General features: G+C 35.0%; 1 protein-coding gene across 2 annotated transcripts in view; it reads right to left on the bottom strand.

Moving 5' to 3' along the window:
• LOC108362956 (uncharacterized protein K02A2.6-like) overlaps nt 1-14907 on the bottom strand; it is a 90931-nt gene that overhangs the window by 11270 nt on the left and 64754 nt on the right. Inside the window, exon 1 of one of the 2 annotated variants that reach the window (XM_017616119.1) lies at nt 10961-13793. The exons of the other annotated variant lie outside the window; for it this stretch is intronic. Coding sequence (XP_017471608.1) covers nt 11196-13409 — 2214 coding nt within the window. The 5' untranslated portion in view covers nt 13410-13793 and the 3' untranslated portion in view covers nt 10961-11195. Of the gene's footprint in view, nt 1-10960; nt 13794-14907 lie in introns of those variants that run through there. 2 annotated transcript variants of the gene reach the window in all.

Below are 14907 nucleotides of genomic sequence, written 5' to 3'. Positions count from 1 at the left end.
CTGATCATTTATGTATACATTTGTCTATATCTATCTCGATTCGTTTTGGCTGTTACAAACAACCGTTATGTGAACAAAATTAATATACCCTTGTGCACAAGTGCGCTCGGGTATAAAAATATTCCGACGAATTGATAACCTTCTCTTTTTTGTGAAGTCAGCGTCAAATGATTACAGGGTAAAATTTTCAAAGTTCCCAATAAACTTTAAGGAAACAATGAAATCATAAAAACAATTTCAGTCCTCACATTAAAGCTAAAGGAGCATAAAGTTTGCATTGTGTTTTCTTGTTTTGGTTGACATTTGAAGAGTAGGGGTGCCGCGAAATTTTTTTTAGCACAACAAGGATGCCGCGGTGAATAAAGTTTGGGAATCCCTGGTGTACACAGTGTCATTTGCGCTAGCAACCACCGCAATACACACAAGCAAAAGCACAAATGCAATACCAAATACACGCAAGCCAAAGTACAAATAGAATACCAAATACACACCTACAGCCCGCCACACAAAAATATTCTTTGTTTTTGCAAAACACTGAATAAGTTCCCTGCAGGAAATTGAATTAGTTTGACAGTAATTTATAAACTACTTTATTGTCAATGATAACTAATTGAAATTCTCACTATTTTACCTGCAACGAACTCATTTATTCAACATGGCGATGTCCTAGGAAGCAGTCAATTGCCTTTTCCTGCATGTATTTTCAATTACTTTAAAATGAATGAACGACAACTTCAAAGTCAGTATGTTACGTTTGAATACGCTTTCGTTCTGCACTTCACAGATCCTTTTTCATAACTAAAAAAAACCATGGACATTCAATTGTAGCAAACATCTTTGCACGTTCAGCTACAGCCAGACATGTAAATGTGCCTTCAGATGTTCAGTTTGAATTGTGTGCAAGCAGCAAGTCGACTGTCCGACTCTGCATTTAATTTCAACTACTTTAAAATGCATTTGGTTAACACAACTTCAAAGTCAATATGTTTCTTTTGAATACGCTTGCGTTCTGGACCTCTCCTGATTGGTACAAGTTCAGCCCGAATATCAGTTAGAGAAGCAACTTGTCATCTTATCTTATATATTAATTAGGGACGTTCCGATACCATCAAAGTATCGATACCTACTCAAATGAGCTTACTCAAATCCCTATTTCGATACTCCTTATATGAGTGAACCGAATGTATCGATACCTACTTATATCGATAACTTTTCATCCTTTTATATGCAACAAAGCGAAAGTAATTTTCAGGCGTTATCTGTGACATACCTTTTGCGACACCTGAGTGGTAAATCGACCTATCTCGGCAGCCAGATTGAAAGCACCCTATCTGAGACAACTTTTCAAAATCACCCTATTCCAGAATTTGATTGAAAAACGCCTTATATCAGAAAAGTTTTCAAGACCACCCTCTTTCAGAACTCGGTACAAAAACGCCCTATCTCAGCTGCCGATTCAAAGCGCCCTATCTCAAATATTTTCAATATATTTTCAGTTGAGGTATCGATATGTTTATTTGATCATTAGTAACATTAGAAGTAATACGATTACTTAGACAAAAAATTAAACCTTTGAAAGGTTCCCACAAAACGTTACGGCTACAAAGCATTGCTTGAACTTTGTAAAAATATATCCCCTCTTTAGATTTGGATGTGCCATTGCTTAGATCAATTATTTTTCATAAAAGCGAAGCAATTATTTTCCATAGAAAATATATGACCCGAAAGATATGGCACTTCCTCAATTCGATTCGATACAAGTACTTTTATTTCGATACTAAGTAGGTATCGATAAAACGATTCAAGTAAAAAAAGTAGTTGGTATTGAAACAAAAGTATCGAGTACATACTCGTATTTACTTATATCGGAACATCCCTAATATTAATACGCAAACATGATTTTTGTCGTACACTTTTGAGGCACTTAATCCCCATTGATTTTCATGAAACTCATATCAAAAGAAAGAGGAGGTGGTGTAGATGGGCCGAATTTAGTTGTTAACCCTCTAAGAGCCACTTTGACCGAAATATTCAAAAACACCTTTTACAGTCTTGATTGGAACAAGTTCAGCCCGAACAACAGTTAGAGAATCAATATGACGTCTTATCTTATATATTAATACGCAAACATGATTTTTGTCGTACACTCTTGGGGTACTTAATCCCCATTGGTTTTCATGAAACTCATATCAAAAGAAAGAGGAGGTGGTGTAGATGGTCAAATTTTGCAAAGTTGTAATAAAACCGAATTTTTGTGAACCACTATAAATGATTTGCAAGTGTTAATAAACTTCAAAAGAAAGGTTACATTAAAGAAAAGATTACATTTCTTTTGATTATAATATTGTTAAAATCGCTTAACTTTTTTATGAAAATTTTGCAACTTTTGAGAACATCTATATGCAAATGAGTAATTCTAATAACAAGAAATTAAGCAACCACATATGTATGTAAAAATATATTTGTTAATACTGATTATTATAATTTTTATTCATAATATTGATTATTAACTGTACATTAGGTAAACAATGCCTTTGAAAAATAAATTTTGTAAAATAACCATCAAACAAATTTTTTATTTAAAGTTTCTAAGGTTATTTTGAATTCTCTGTGAAGAAAATACAACCGTGCGCCGGCTGACGTTGGAAATATTAGAGGAGTGCAGCTATTTGTTTTCCTTACGAACCCGCGGTTTCACCAGATTTTTCTCTACTTTTGGCTGGCAAAGAACCCAGCACCTAACTAACGTTCGTATGGCGACGGTTGCCCTGTGCGAAAAAGAGCATTTACATTGTGACATTTACGTAAAAAGAAGCAAAATAATAAATACTTTTTTATCGAGTTTTATATATTTTCTAAATTCATGTATGATATAATATATTTTTTAAATAAAATTACATTTTTTATGCACATATCATATAATTGGGATGATAGTTACAAACATATATATTCATATTAAGTTTCTTTATATAGAGTTTTTATATTTTAACAACCTATATCATCTAAATTATATATGAGAATTTCTTCTCCAATCAGCTCTTGTATCCATTATGATTTCTCAAATCATTTTACATATACATAAGGATTTTCCTCTTTTTTAACAAATTCATTTAAATATTTTTTTTTTAAGTTGAAACTCCGTCATTCCAATGCAATCCATGATGATATTTATATAACCACTCTATTGTTATTCTTTCTTTCAAGGTTAATCTTGAATAACTAAAAGGGGGACGAATAACAAATGTTTCAATATGTGAATCAATCAGTGCTGAAATGCTAATTTCCTTTGCTATAAATTTATTAGCAATATAGAATCCTTGCACATCTATAACAATTTTTTTTTCGACCATTATTTATTCTCTGAGACCCTTCTTTCTACACACTTAATAATATTGATAAATGGGTTCAGATTATATACGTTTCTACATCGTTCCTAGCAGATTCGAATTCTACATAGAATTCTAAGAAAAAAAGCCCTTTAGACCATAGCCCTAAAATCAATTTCGAGACTGCGCAATTTTAAAAGAAAATATTTTTAATTGATACTAAGTCCATAATCAGATTAATATTTACTAAAGTGTTAGGAATTTTTTTTTTGTAATAAAGAGTTGTGCTCCGGAGTTTTGTGATATGAAAAATTCATTTCTGATATCTATTTTTTATTTAAAGTACCGCAATATGGCGCTTCAAAGCAAATCTACTATATATTTGTGGAAGTATGTATGTATGTGCCAGGTTGTAGCCTAAACGGATGGACAGAATTGAATAAAATTTTGCCAAAGTATTGCCATGACTCCTGGACCTATAATAGGGTAAAAAAATTGGAACTCGCCAAGGGGGGAGGGGGATGGGGGATACCTCCCATAGTGAAAATTTTTAATCAGCTCTAACTTCGGAATTATAGTCACATGAACTCGAAATTTGAAATGCACAGATACCTATGTTAGGTGCTTATGGAAAAATATATGTATATAAATGAGTTTGTAAAAAGGGTCGTGGCCATCTCATAGATGTGGAATCTTTTATCAGATATAACAGCAGGCAGTATTAGTGATCTCAATGTATTGCATTTTGAAGATTTGTTATAATTGATCAAAGTGAAATTCAGATAAATTATGGATGATATGAAGTTCACCGGGTCATCTTCTAGTCTTTAATATATACTAAGTTAATATATGGATTAATATTTACTAAAGTGTTACGAACGTTATTTTTTTAATACCATAAGAAAAAAATAATTAAAGGAGTGACACACAATGGCTAAAGACGTCGCTTGTATGTATTCGAGTTGGGCGATTTCGTTCAGTTAAGTGATCGAACGAACTAGCTCATTTATCAAAAGTTACCTAGTTCGTTCACTTCGTTCAGTCGTTTATTTCGTTCGAATAGTTCACATATTTCAATCCTTCGGTGAACGAACTTAAATATTTGAATGTATCTTATAAATACTTAAAAACACAATTTTCGGTTCATTGGGTTTTTTGTATTAATTTGTAATAACAAAATCTAAAATAATATTTTATATACATATGTCTATATTAAGTACGATTATCTCGAACAAAATTAATAAAGATAAATTTAAGAAAGAATCAAAGTTATTTACAGTGTCGGACATATAATTTGCAAACAAATTCAAAATGATATTGTTTCCCACTTATGTTTATATATTAATTAAAATACAGTGCATTCTCTAAGAAAACCAATATAAACCCAAGTTTAAAACTTAGTAGAAAACAAAAAAAAAAAACAAAAAATTTTTATTCTTATTTCAAAATGTTGTGTTTAGAAGTGTTAGAATTTTAGTATAATAATGCGCAAGTTTCAAGTTTCTAGGAATTTCCGCTGATTTTTTAGAATTTTTCTTATCGCATTTGCTTCCATCTAATGAATATACACAATTTAACTCTATATGGAAGAAAACCGCAACACCTTCAGCAAAAAAATTCTAAAAAATGAACGGTATTTCCTAGACTCTTGAAGCTTGCATATTATTGTACTAAAATTTAAAGGACTATAAAACTGTGTACTCAAAAAAATTCTAGCACTTCTGAAAAAAAAGTTTGAAATAAAAATGAAAATTTTTTGATTGTTTTAGTTTTGTAATAAGTTTTAAACTAGGGTTTTATTGGGGAATGAACTGTATTTAAATTAATATATAAACATAAGTGGCAAACAATAATAATTTTGAATTTGTTTGCAAATGATATGTCCGACACTGTATATATTTACATGTTGTGATCAGAGACCATAACGATTATAAGAAATAAAATTAAATATTGCTCCATAATTATTACTGAACAATGGAAAAGTTGTTTTCCTCTCGCGGGACGATTATTTCAAGAGGAATATTATTTACGTCTTGTCATAATAATTATATGGACTTTTTTATTTTTTTCGTCTCTCGGGACGTTTATTTCAAGACGAATATTATTTACGTCTTCTCATAATAATTATATGGGATTTCTATTTTTTTTTGTCTCTCGGGACGTTTATTTCAAGACGAATATTATTTACGTCTTCTCATAATAATTATATCGGCTTTTCATTTTTTTTCGTCTCGGGACGTTTATTCCAAGACGAATATTATTTACGTCTTCTCATAATAATTATATCGGCTTTTCATTTTTTTTCGTCTCGGGACGTTTATTTCAAGACGAATATTATTTACGTCTTCTTGTAATAATTATATCGGCTTTTCATTTTTTTTTCGTCTCGGGACGTTTATTCCAAGACGAATATTATTTACGTCTTCTCATAATAATTATATCGGTTTTTTATTTTTTTTCGTCTCTCGGGTCGTTTATTTCAAGACGAATATGATTTGCGTCTTCTCATAATAATCATATGGGACTTTTATTGAATTAAAACTTCTTTATCGAGTTCGGAGATTTAGGACCGTTAATTTATCTATTTTCAAGTAATTCTATGGAATTTTCTGTAGTTAAATGAAATAAATAAATAAACTATAGCTCAACACAGATACGCTAACGGCCCTTAAAGCGTTAAATATATTTATATGTGACACGTAAAGTTAAAAGGGACCTACGCTCAGAAAAAAGATTTCGAGAAAAACGACTTTGAAGTTTACCAAGTTGATTTTGATGCTTCTGAACGTTTTAATGGATTGAAATTCGTTACTCGGGGGTTTTCGGGGTCGCTGATTACGAATCCGATGTTAGTTTTCCAAAATTCAAAATGGCGGATCCAATATGGCGGATGACTTTTTTAAAAATTGATCGGAATCGCTTGAAACTCATTACCCGGGGGTTTTTGGTGTCGCTGATTACGAATCCGATGTTCGTTTTTTAAAATTCAAAATGGCGGATCCAATATGGCGAAAAAAAATTTAAAACTTGTTCGGATTCATGTGAAACTCAAATATGTCGTTGACACCGAAAACGAGGTCAGTGATTACGAATCCGATGTTCGAAAACCCCCGAGTAACGAGTTTCAAGCGAATTTGATTAATTTCAGAATAGTTTGTCAGATTTGATTTTTTTGTACTTTTTTTGTGTGAAGGTACCTAACTTTGAAGTGAAATTGTGAAAAAACTAATGCAGCTAGAAAGCTGCGGTTTATTGCATTGGAAAGAGTGGCCCGTTTACTATAAGAGTCGATGAAAAAGTGAAAACCGATTTTTTCTGACCGTAGGTCCCTTTTAACTTTACGTGTCACATATATATATATATATATATATATATATATATGTATTAAAGGCTTTCCTTTTACGTGGTTTTGGTTCTTGAAAAGGGTTGCCAGATGTTAGAAAATCAAATGCAAATAATCGAGTTCGGAGATGTTTACGTAAAATATTTAACCCACCGTCACCACATCTGCACCGAGAATTGACGAGATTGGTATGTAGAAGTGCAATACGGTTTTATTTTTCAAAAAAGGTTTGCCACATAATAGAAATTAAATTCAAAATATTAAAATTATTTAAAAAGTTATATGGGTTATAACATATGGGTATCAATCCAAATGGTTTTGATTATTTTATTTTTTAACTATACATATATATATTTTTTATTTTGTTATGTACTTCCTTTATGTACAATGTGCATGTCCAATTAAAGATATTTAATTTTGGTTATTTTTTTATAAAAATATAGTTTATTCTTTAACAAGACCCGTGTAAATCCAAGTTTCCAAATTTGTGCAATATTAAAAAAAAAATTAACAAATGAGTAGTCCACTTGCAAACAGCGTTATGTGATTTTATAATAGAAAGCCATAAATTTGAAAAAACGACTACGACAACAAGTAACATTTAAATAGAATCTTTTTTATTATTACCTGAAAATTTGGATAAATAAGAGCCTTATAAAATTATAACATAACATACCATGACATAAGATAACATTAACAGTCTACACGACCTAAAGCAGTTTTCTAGGTTCATCAGAAGATGGATACTTTTGAAAGTTTATAAATAAGTATGATAGCGACTTTTGGAAGAAGAGTTAACATTTTATGCTATTTTTTCAGAATATAAAAAGATTTTGCACTGTGTTGTTAGTGGACATGAACCTACTTTAAATACTGGTACGTAATCCACCAAAAACTCAAATCTTCGTACAAATTTCGAGCCATTTGAAACTTGTACTTTATTCTACTAGAATTCAATGGGCAACAAAACTGCATACTCAGAATCTAATTAAAAAAATCCAAATTTTTCCGAAAATTTGTTTAATCTTTTTTTGAATTGCATAAATTTTTAAGGCAGTGGCACTCGATTGTTACATTTATACAGATTGGTATATTTTTATATTGAGCTATTGGTACAAAATAAAAAAATGGGATTTTTTTTTTGTGGTCAAAAGATTGGTACAATACAAATACAAATTTCAACAAACTAATTTTCGTAATTGGGATAAAGAAAAATATTTGGGTATTCACACAATTGGGATACGATTNGAAAATTTTCAACAAACTAATTTTCGTGATTGGGACAAAGAAAAATATTTGGGTATTCACTAGGGCTGTGCGATTAATTGATTACTCAAAATTTTAATCAATCATAAAGTAAATAACTCAATTATTCGATTAATTGGAATTTATGATTACTCAAAAGCTCAGTTGCTCGAGTAATCAAGATTTTTGATTAACCAAAAACGAAAATATTTGAGTAAGTTGCTTTATGATTAATCAAAATTGCAAGTAAAATGAGCAATCAACATTTCAACTCTTTACATATCGACTGCTGAGTGGAAGATCGACCTATCTCGGCAGCCAGTTCGATAAAGCCCTATCTCAAAAAGCTTTTCAACAACGCCCTATTTCAGAATTTTATTGAAAAACACCCTATCTCAAAGTTTGGTTGAAGAGCGCCCTATCTCACTTCAAAATGTATTGAAAATGTGCTGAAATAGGCCGTTTTTTGAATCGGCATCTGGGATAGGGCGTTTTTGAAACGAATTCTGAAATAGGGCGTTCTTGAAAATTTTTTTGAGGTAGGGCGTTTTCGACCTGGCTGCCGAGATAGGTCGATCTTCCAGTCGGTCGATCAGCAGTCGATATGTATAAAGTAGTTAAAGTTCCTTGATACTTTGAAAACAACGTTTCTGTTTTCAAAAATTAAAACAAAAAATTTGTTTCATATACAGAATGTAAAAAAGGAAATAAGCATTTTCCAAAGCAAACTCTTTTAACCGGCAAAATTATTTTTTTTGAGTAATCATATTTCAAGTAACTCGATTAATCATCGTTTCGAGTAATCAAAATCTTGATTACTNATACAGATTGGTATATTTTTATATTGGGCTATTGGAACAAAATAAAACAATGGGAAATTTTTTTTTTTGTGGTTAAAAGATTGGTACAATACAGCGATGTTCTATTGAAAATTTTCAACAAACTAATTTTCGTGATTGGGACAAAGAAAAATATTTGGGTATTCACTAGGGCTGTGCGATTAATTGATTACTCAAAATTTTAATCAATCATAAAGTAAATAACTCAATTATTCGATTAATTGGAATTTATGATTACTCAAAAGCTCAGTTGCTCGAGTAATCAAGATTTTTGATTAACCAAAAACGAAAATATTTGAGTAAGTTGCTTTATGATTAATCAAAATTGCAAGTAAAATGAGCAATCAACATTTCAACTCTTTACATATCGACTGCTGAGTGGAAGATCGACCTATCTCGGCAGCCAGTTCGATAAAGCCCTATCTCAAAAAGCTTTTCAACAACGCCCTATTTCAGAATTTTATTGAAAAACACCCTATCTCAAAGTTTGGTTGAANTCACACAATTGGGATACGATTTGCATGAAATTTTGGCAAATATCCAATCGTGTTACACTGCCTTTAAACTTGTATTTATACGGATGTTGATAAAAAACGAACTAAAAAAAACTTACCAAAATTAAATAAAAACAAATATAATATTTTATAACTTGTGAAAGTTTGGTGCGGCTATAATTTTTTCGACTACTGTACAATGTACAAAAAAAGTGCGGTTTTTCCGGCGGGATTACCAAGCCTTGTACATACATATTAAGACTTCTACCAAAATATTTCTGAAAAATAATAAGATTTACGTGAGCTGGACTGGTTTGAAAATACGTCTAAAATGGAGTTTTTTATGAATAAAAATAGTTTCTACATAGAAATATTAAAAAATTGTATCAACGGAATCATAATAATAAGAATTTGATGCTGTTTTTTAACTTTTTTCAAAGGTTGGGGTAAGAAAAACTAGAATAACTGCTCCAACACTTTACCGATATAGACTTATGAGGTATCAGTGGAAAGGTATTTTCTCACCTTTTTTATTCCTTTGCAAAACAACTTATTCACGTCCCAAAGTTTTCTTTATCAAATACCAACACATCTTAACTCAACATGGAATGACACGCGTTTATCTTACCTTCCTCTTTCATACTTTGAATGAGCTGATTCGCAAAGAAATTCAAAGGGTGAGAAAATACCTTACCAATGATACCTCATAAGTTTAAATTGGTAGGGTTTTTGGCTGAGTTATTCAAGTTTTTCTTAAACCAGTCTTTGATAAAAGTTTAAAAACAGCATCGAAAATCTCATTAGATATTATGATTCCGTAGAATTTTTTTTTAAATATTTTTATACAAGTTTTTTAAGCTTAAACTGTTTAGTAATCTGAGGGTATTTTTTTAAAAAAAATATTTAAAAAAAACTGTTTTTTTTAATAAAAAACTCCAATTCTGGAGGTATTTTCAAATCGGTCCAGCTCACGTAAATCTTATTATTTTTTAGAAATATTTTGGTAGAAGTCTTAAAATATAATAGATTTCATAATTCTAGTGGGAGAATAGTACCGATTTTTTCTTGTATGGGGAATGATGCAGTCTACTGTACATAAGTAAACTATGATTACTGGGCCGAGCTATCATAGTAGCACAATGCCACTAAGTGCATTTTAAAATTTTCAGGCAAAAGCCTCATGCGATTATCGATTATATTTTTTGTTGTTTGTGTGAAATATTTTATTTGTATCAGTATTTTTCTTTTAATCTAAATGTGTTGAAATAAAAGTGATAATAAAAAAAATATTTTGCCAGAAAGCACCCCTCCCCCCCGAAAAAAAAAATCCTGGCTACGGCCCTGCTCCGGCATATAGTTTAGAAATGAAGTTTTTTAAAACTCTTGCGTTTGATATCCATATTGTAATCACTCATTAAAGTTATTAAATAATTAAACAGTTGGCAGCCCTCATCCACAAATTTTCAAAGTGAAACTTTCTTAAACCTATTTTTTTTACGCCTTCGTGTACACATTTTTACACTACAACCAACCCATATTGTGATACGTATTCCAGTTACCTAACTCCCATGTTCATGTTCAATTGAATTTTTTAAACAGATGGCAACCCTCCCACATGTTGCTTAGAAATAAATCCTTTTCAACACCATTTCGATTGATACCCATATTGAAGTAATTAATTTAACTAAATTGAATTAATGTCTTAATATTTACCGGATAGCAAACTTTAGTATTCAGCAACAACTTTATTAAATATATATAATTAGTTACAATGTTCGCTTGTTGATGTTCGCTACGCGACTGCCTATTATTGCTAAGACTCAAGTTATGTATACTTAGGCTAACCGTAATATTTATAGTATGTGCATACATACATATAAGCTGCAGTGAGCGAACGAGAGTATTTAGTAAGTTTGAGTGCAAGAGATTCACTCAGACATTACACCCCTTAACGCCCAGGAACGCTGTAAAAATCTGGTGGACGTCGAGCACGATTGGATCGTCGTGGAGTGCAATCGTCTGATGAGATGCCTGCGTCCAGCGGTGTCGAACTATCTGCTGCGGTGGAGGGGTACGACCGATGCTGCGAAGAACCCTCTGAATTGGACTGTTGTTGAAGTGGAGAAGATGGACTGCTCTCATCCATCGCTGCAGACCCCGATTCCGATGAGGTTTCTGGCTCTTTAGAGTTCTGGTTAAAGAGAGCTAAGTCATTACCCCGTTCAGCTACTTGTCGAATTCTTATCTGATCTAGATGCCGTTTTATGATACGCGAATCGTCGTCCAGCTGAACTGCATATGATATGGGTCCATTCCTTGAATTAATTTTCGCTGGTACCCATTTAGGTCCTGTGGAGTAGTTTCGCACCCACACTGGGTCTCCATCGTTGAAGGACTTCTCCCTGCCAATTTCGTGCTTTGCAGTAGGCAATTCGTGCGGATGAATTTTATCGAAAAATGTCTTTAGTTGTCTCTTAAACATAAGCTCTGCAGGTGAACGCCCAGTAGATGTATGCGGCGTAATATGCTGATTGAAAAGAAACCGTGACAGCCTTAAGTCGATGTCCTGCCACTCTGGTGTTTTCTTCAAGAAGTCCTTCGTTGTCTGCACCATTCGTTCTGCTTGACCGTTGGACGACGGGTGAAATGGGGCACAGCGAATGTGACGAATTAAGTTGTCCTGCATGAATGTTTTAAATTCATCGGATGTAAATGCTGTCCCGTTGTCTGACACTATCTCATCCGGCAGCCCATGAGTTGCGAAGAGTGATCGAAGGGGTTTGATGGCCGATTGGGATGAGGTTGACTTGACCAAGAAAACTTCAAGCCACTTCGAGAACGAATCTACAACGATGAAGAAAATCTTACCTTGAAACGGCCCATCAAAATCTACATGGAGGCGTGACCATGGATTTTTCGTTGTTTCCCACCAATGAACTGGCGCATGAGCATTCTCGTGACGAGTAGCTTGGCAAGGTGCACACATCTTTACAATATCCTCAATCTCCGACTCCATTTTCGGCCACCAGACATAGCTTCTCGCTAAGGCCTTCATTCGCACAATGCCCGGATGGCCAGTATGTAACGCACTGAGGACTACCTGTCGACTTTCTGTCGGGATGATTGTTCTGTTCCCCCATAGTAAGCAACCTTTTAGTGATGAGATTTCTTGTCGGCGAACATAAAAGGGATACAGCCTGTCCGATCGGCTCATGTTAGGTGGCCACCCCCTTAACGCCCAGCTGAGAACTTTTGCCAGGTCCGCATTTTTGGCAGTTTGAACAGCGATATGTTTGGCGTCTACTACGGGCTTGTTGACCATTTCTATCATCAGTACATCTTCCTTAATCATTCGTTGCTCATCCATTAAGGGTAATCGACTCAAAAAGTCAGCGTTCCCCAGCTTATTTCCCGAACGGTATGCAATTTCAAAATCGTACGCATTAAGGAAAATTCGCCGTCGAAGCATTTGCGATGATATCACATTAGGAACGGGCTTGGTCGTATTGAAGATACCCAATAGGGGCCGATGATCGGTAACCAGAGTAAATTTGCGCCCATAAAGGTAGTCGTGAAATTTTTTCACTCCAGCGATTAACGCTACAGCTTCGCGGTCTATTTGGGCGTAATTCCGCTCTGGCTTCGATAAGGTCCTAGAGTAAAATGCAATGGGCCTCTCACACCCCTCAGGCATGCGGTGGCTGAGAACAGCGCCGATGCCATATGGCGATGCATCACAAACTACCACCAATGGCAATTTTGAGCTATAGTGTACTAGAACGCGTTCGGATACTATGAGCTGCTTAAGATTTTCGAACGCCTGTTGTTGTTCCTTTTTCCAGAACCAATGGGAGTTCTTATCCAGTAGGCGATGTAAGGGCTCGGCAATTGTAGCTTTGTTCGGTAAAAAGGAGTGGTAGAAATTGAGGAGGCCCAAGAACGCTTGCAATTGTTTTTTGTCTTGGGGTGCTGGAGCGTTTTGAATGGCCTTGACTTTACTCTGAGATGGCCGAATGCCCAGTGAATCCAGCTTGAATCCCAGGAACTCGATGCTTGAGACTCCGAAGGAACACTTATCCTTTCTTAGTCGAAGACCAGCGGTGTTGAATCGGCTAAATACCTCATGCAGCCGAGCAGCGAGCTCAGCCTCTGTTTTGCCCATTAGAACGATGTCGTCAAAATACGGCAGCACCCCCGGAATATTTCTTAAAAGTGTTTCTATAAAATTTTGAAATATCCCTGGCGCTGAAGAGATTCCAAATTGAAGCCTGGTAACTCTGAAGGCGCCTTTGTGAGTGACGATAGTCTGCAACACGGATGATTGTTCGTCCACTTGCAATTGCTGATAGGCTTGTGCAAGATCTATTTTGGCAAAAATGCTGCCTCCCTCTATAGACGAAAGTAAAGTGTTGATAGCAGGTATCTGGAAGTTGTGCGGCTTTAGTGCTTTGTTAAGCGTCGACTTATAGTCGCCGCAAATGCGGATTGTCCCGTCGCTCTTAGGAACCGGCACAATCGGTGTGGCCCAGTCCGAGTACTCAACTGGCTCTAGGATCCCTTGTGAACATAGGCGGTCTAGTCCAGCTTCGACAAGGCCTTTGGTGGCTAATGGAATACGCCGAGGTGGATATCGAATAGGTTGAACTAACTTGTCGATGTAGAGGGAAACTGGCTTCCCTTTGAAACACCCCAGCTCCTCTGCGAAAAGATGATTAAATTGCTTAAGGATACCTTTGATTGACGATGCTTCTTCAACTGCATTGACGCCCTGAATTGTAATGCCCAGTGGGGTGAACCAATTGCACCCTAATACGTTTGAACGGTTTCCGTCTACGACAACGACGGGTAAGCAGCTGACCTCACGGCCGCCGTATGATACATCTGTATCAACCACACCCATTATAGGAATTCTATTACGTTGAAAATCGACAAGTTCAAGGTCACTGGTGTGCATGATTGGCTTCTGTACCGGCCACACACGTTCAAATGTTGTTGATGACATTATGGTATAGTTTGACCCCGAATCGATTTCAAATGTGCAATTATATCCATTAATACTGATGGTCGCTGATTTTTTCAAATCAACCAGAGGCAAAATTTGATTTATGGATTGTGGTTTCTGCTTTTTTAACCGTCCTGAAGAATGCGATGTCTTTTGCTGATTGGCTGAGTTAGATGCTGATGAGCGACAAACACGTTGAAGGTGACCTTTTGTGCCACACGACGAGCAAATTGTTTCTCGATGCGGACACTGACAGCGGGCATGTGAGCCACCACATCCATTGCATGGCTTTGTTTGTGCGTTGGAACTAGCACGCGTTTTCAAACGATTATGGCGATGGTTGTTGTTGGACGCTACATGATGAACCTGTTCGGAGTGTCGCATTTCAGATGCGTGCTTAAATGCTGCTTCGGCAGTAGCAGCTCGATCGAGAACCTTTTGCAGCTTCAAGTCCGGCTCTGCTAGTAGGTTGCGCTGCAATGCCTCATCACGCAAGCCACATACCAAGCGATCTCTTAGCATGCGATCCAACGCCGTGCCAAAGTTGCAATCAACAGCCAATTTGCGCAAGGCTGCGACGTACTCGGAAAATCCCTCATTAGATTTTTGGTCTCGTTTGTGGAATTTGTAATAAGCCGCGATTTCCGAGGGCCGGGGA

This window comes from Rhagoletis zephyria, unplaced genomic scaffold (assembly GCF_001687245.7).
Source record: "Rhagoletis zephyria isolate East Lansing unplaced genomic scaffold, Rhagoletis_zephyria_1.1 Rzeph_scaffold_01152, whole genome shotgun sequence".
In the NCBI taxonomy this organism is placed as follows: domain Eukaryota; kingdom Metazoa; phylum Arthropoda; class Insecta; order Diptera; family Tephritidae; genus Rhagoletis; species Rhagoletis zephyria.
Note: the sequence above shows the minus strand (reverse complement) of the source record. Positions and strands in the feature narration are given on the sequence as shown.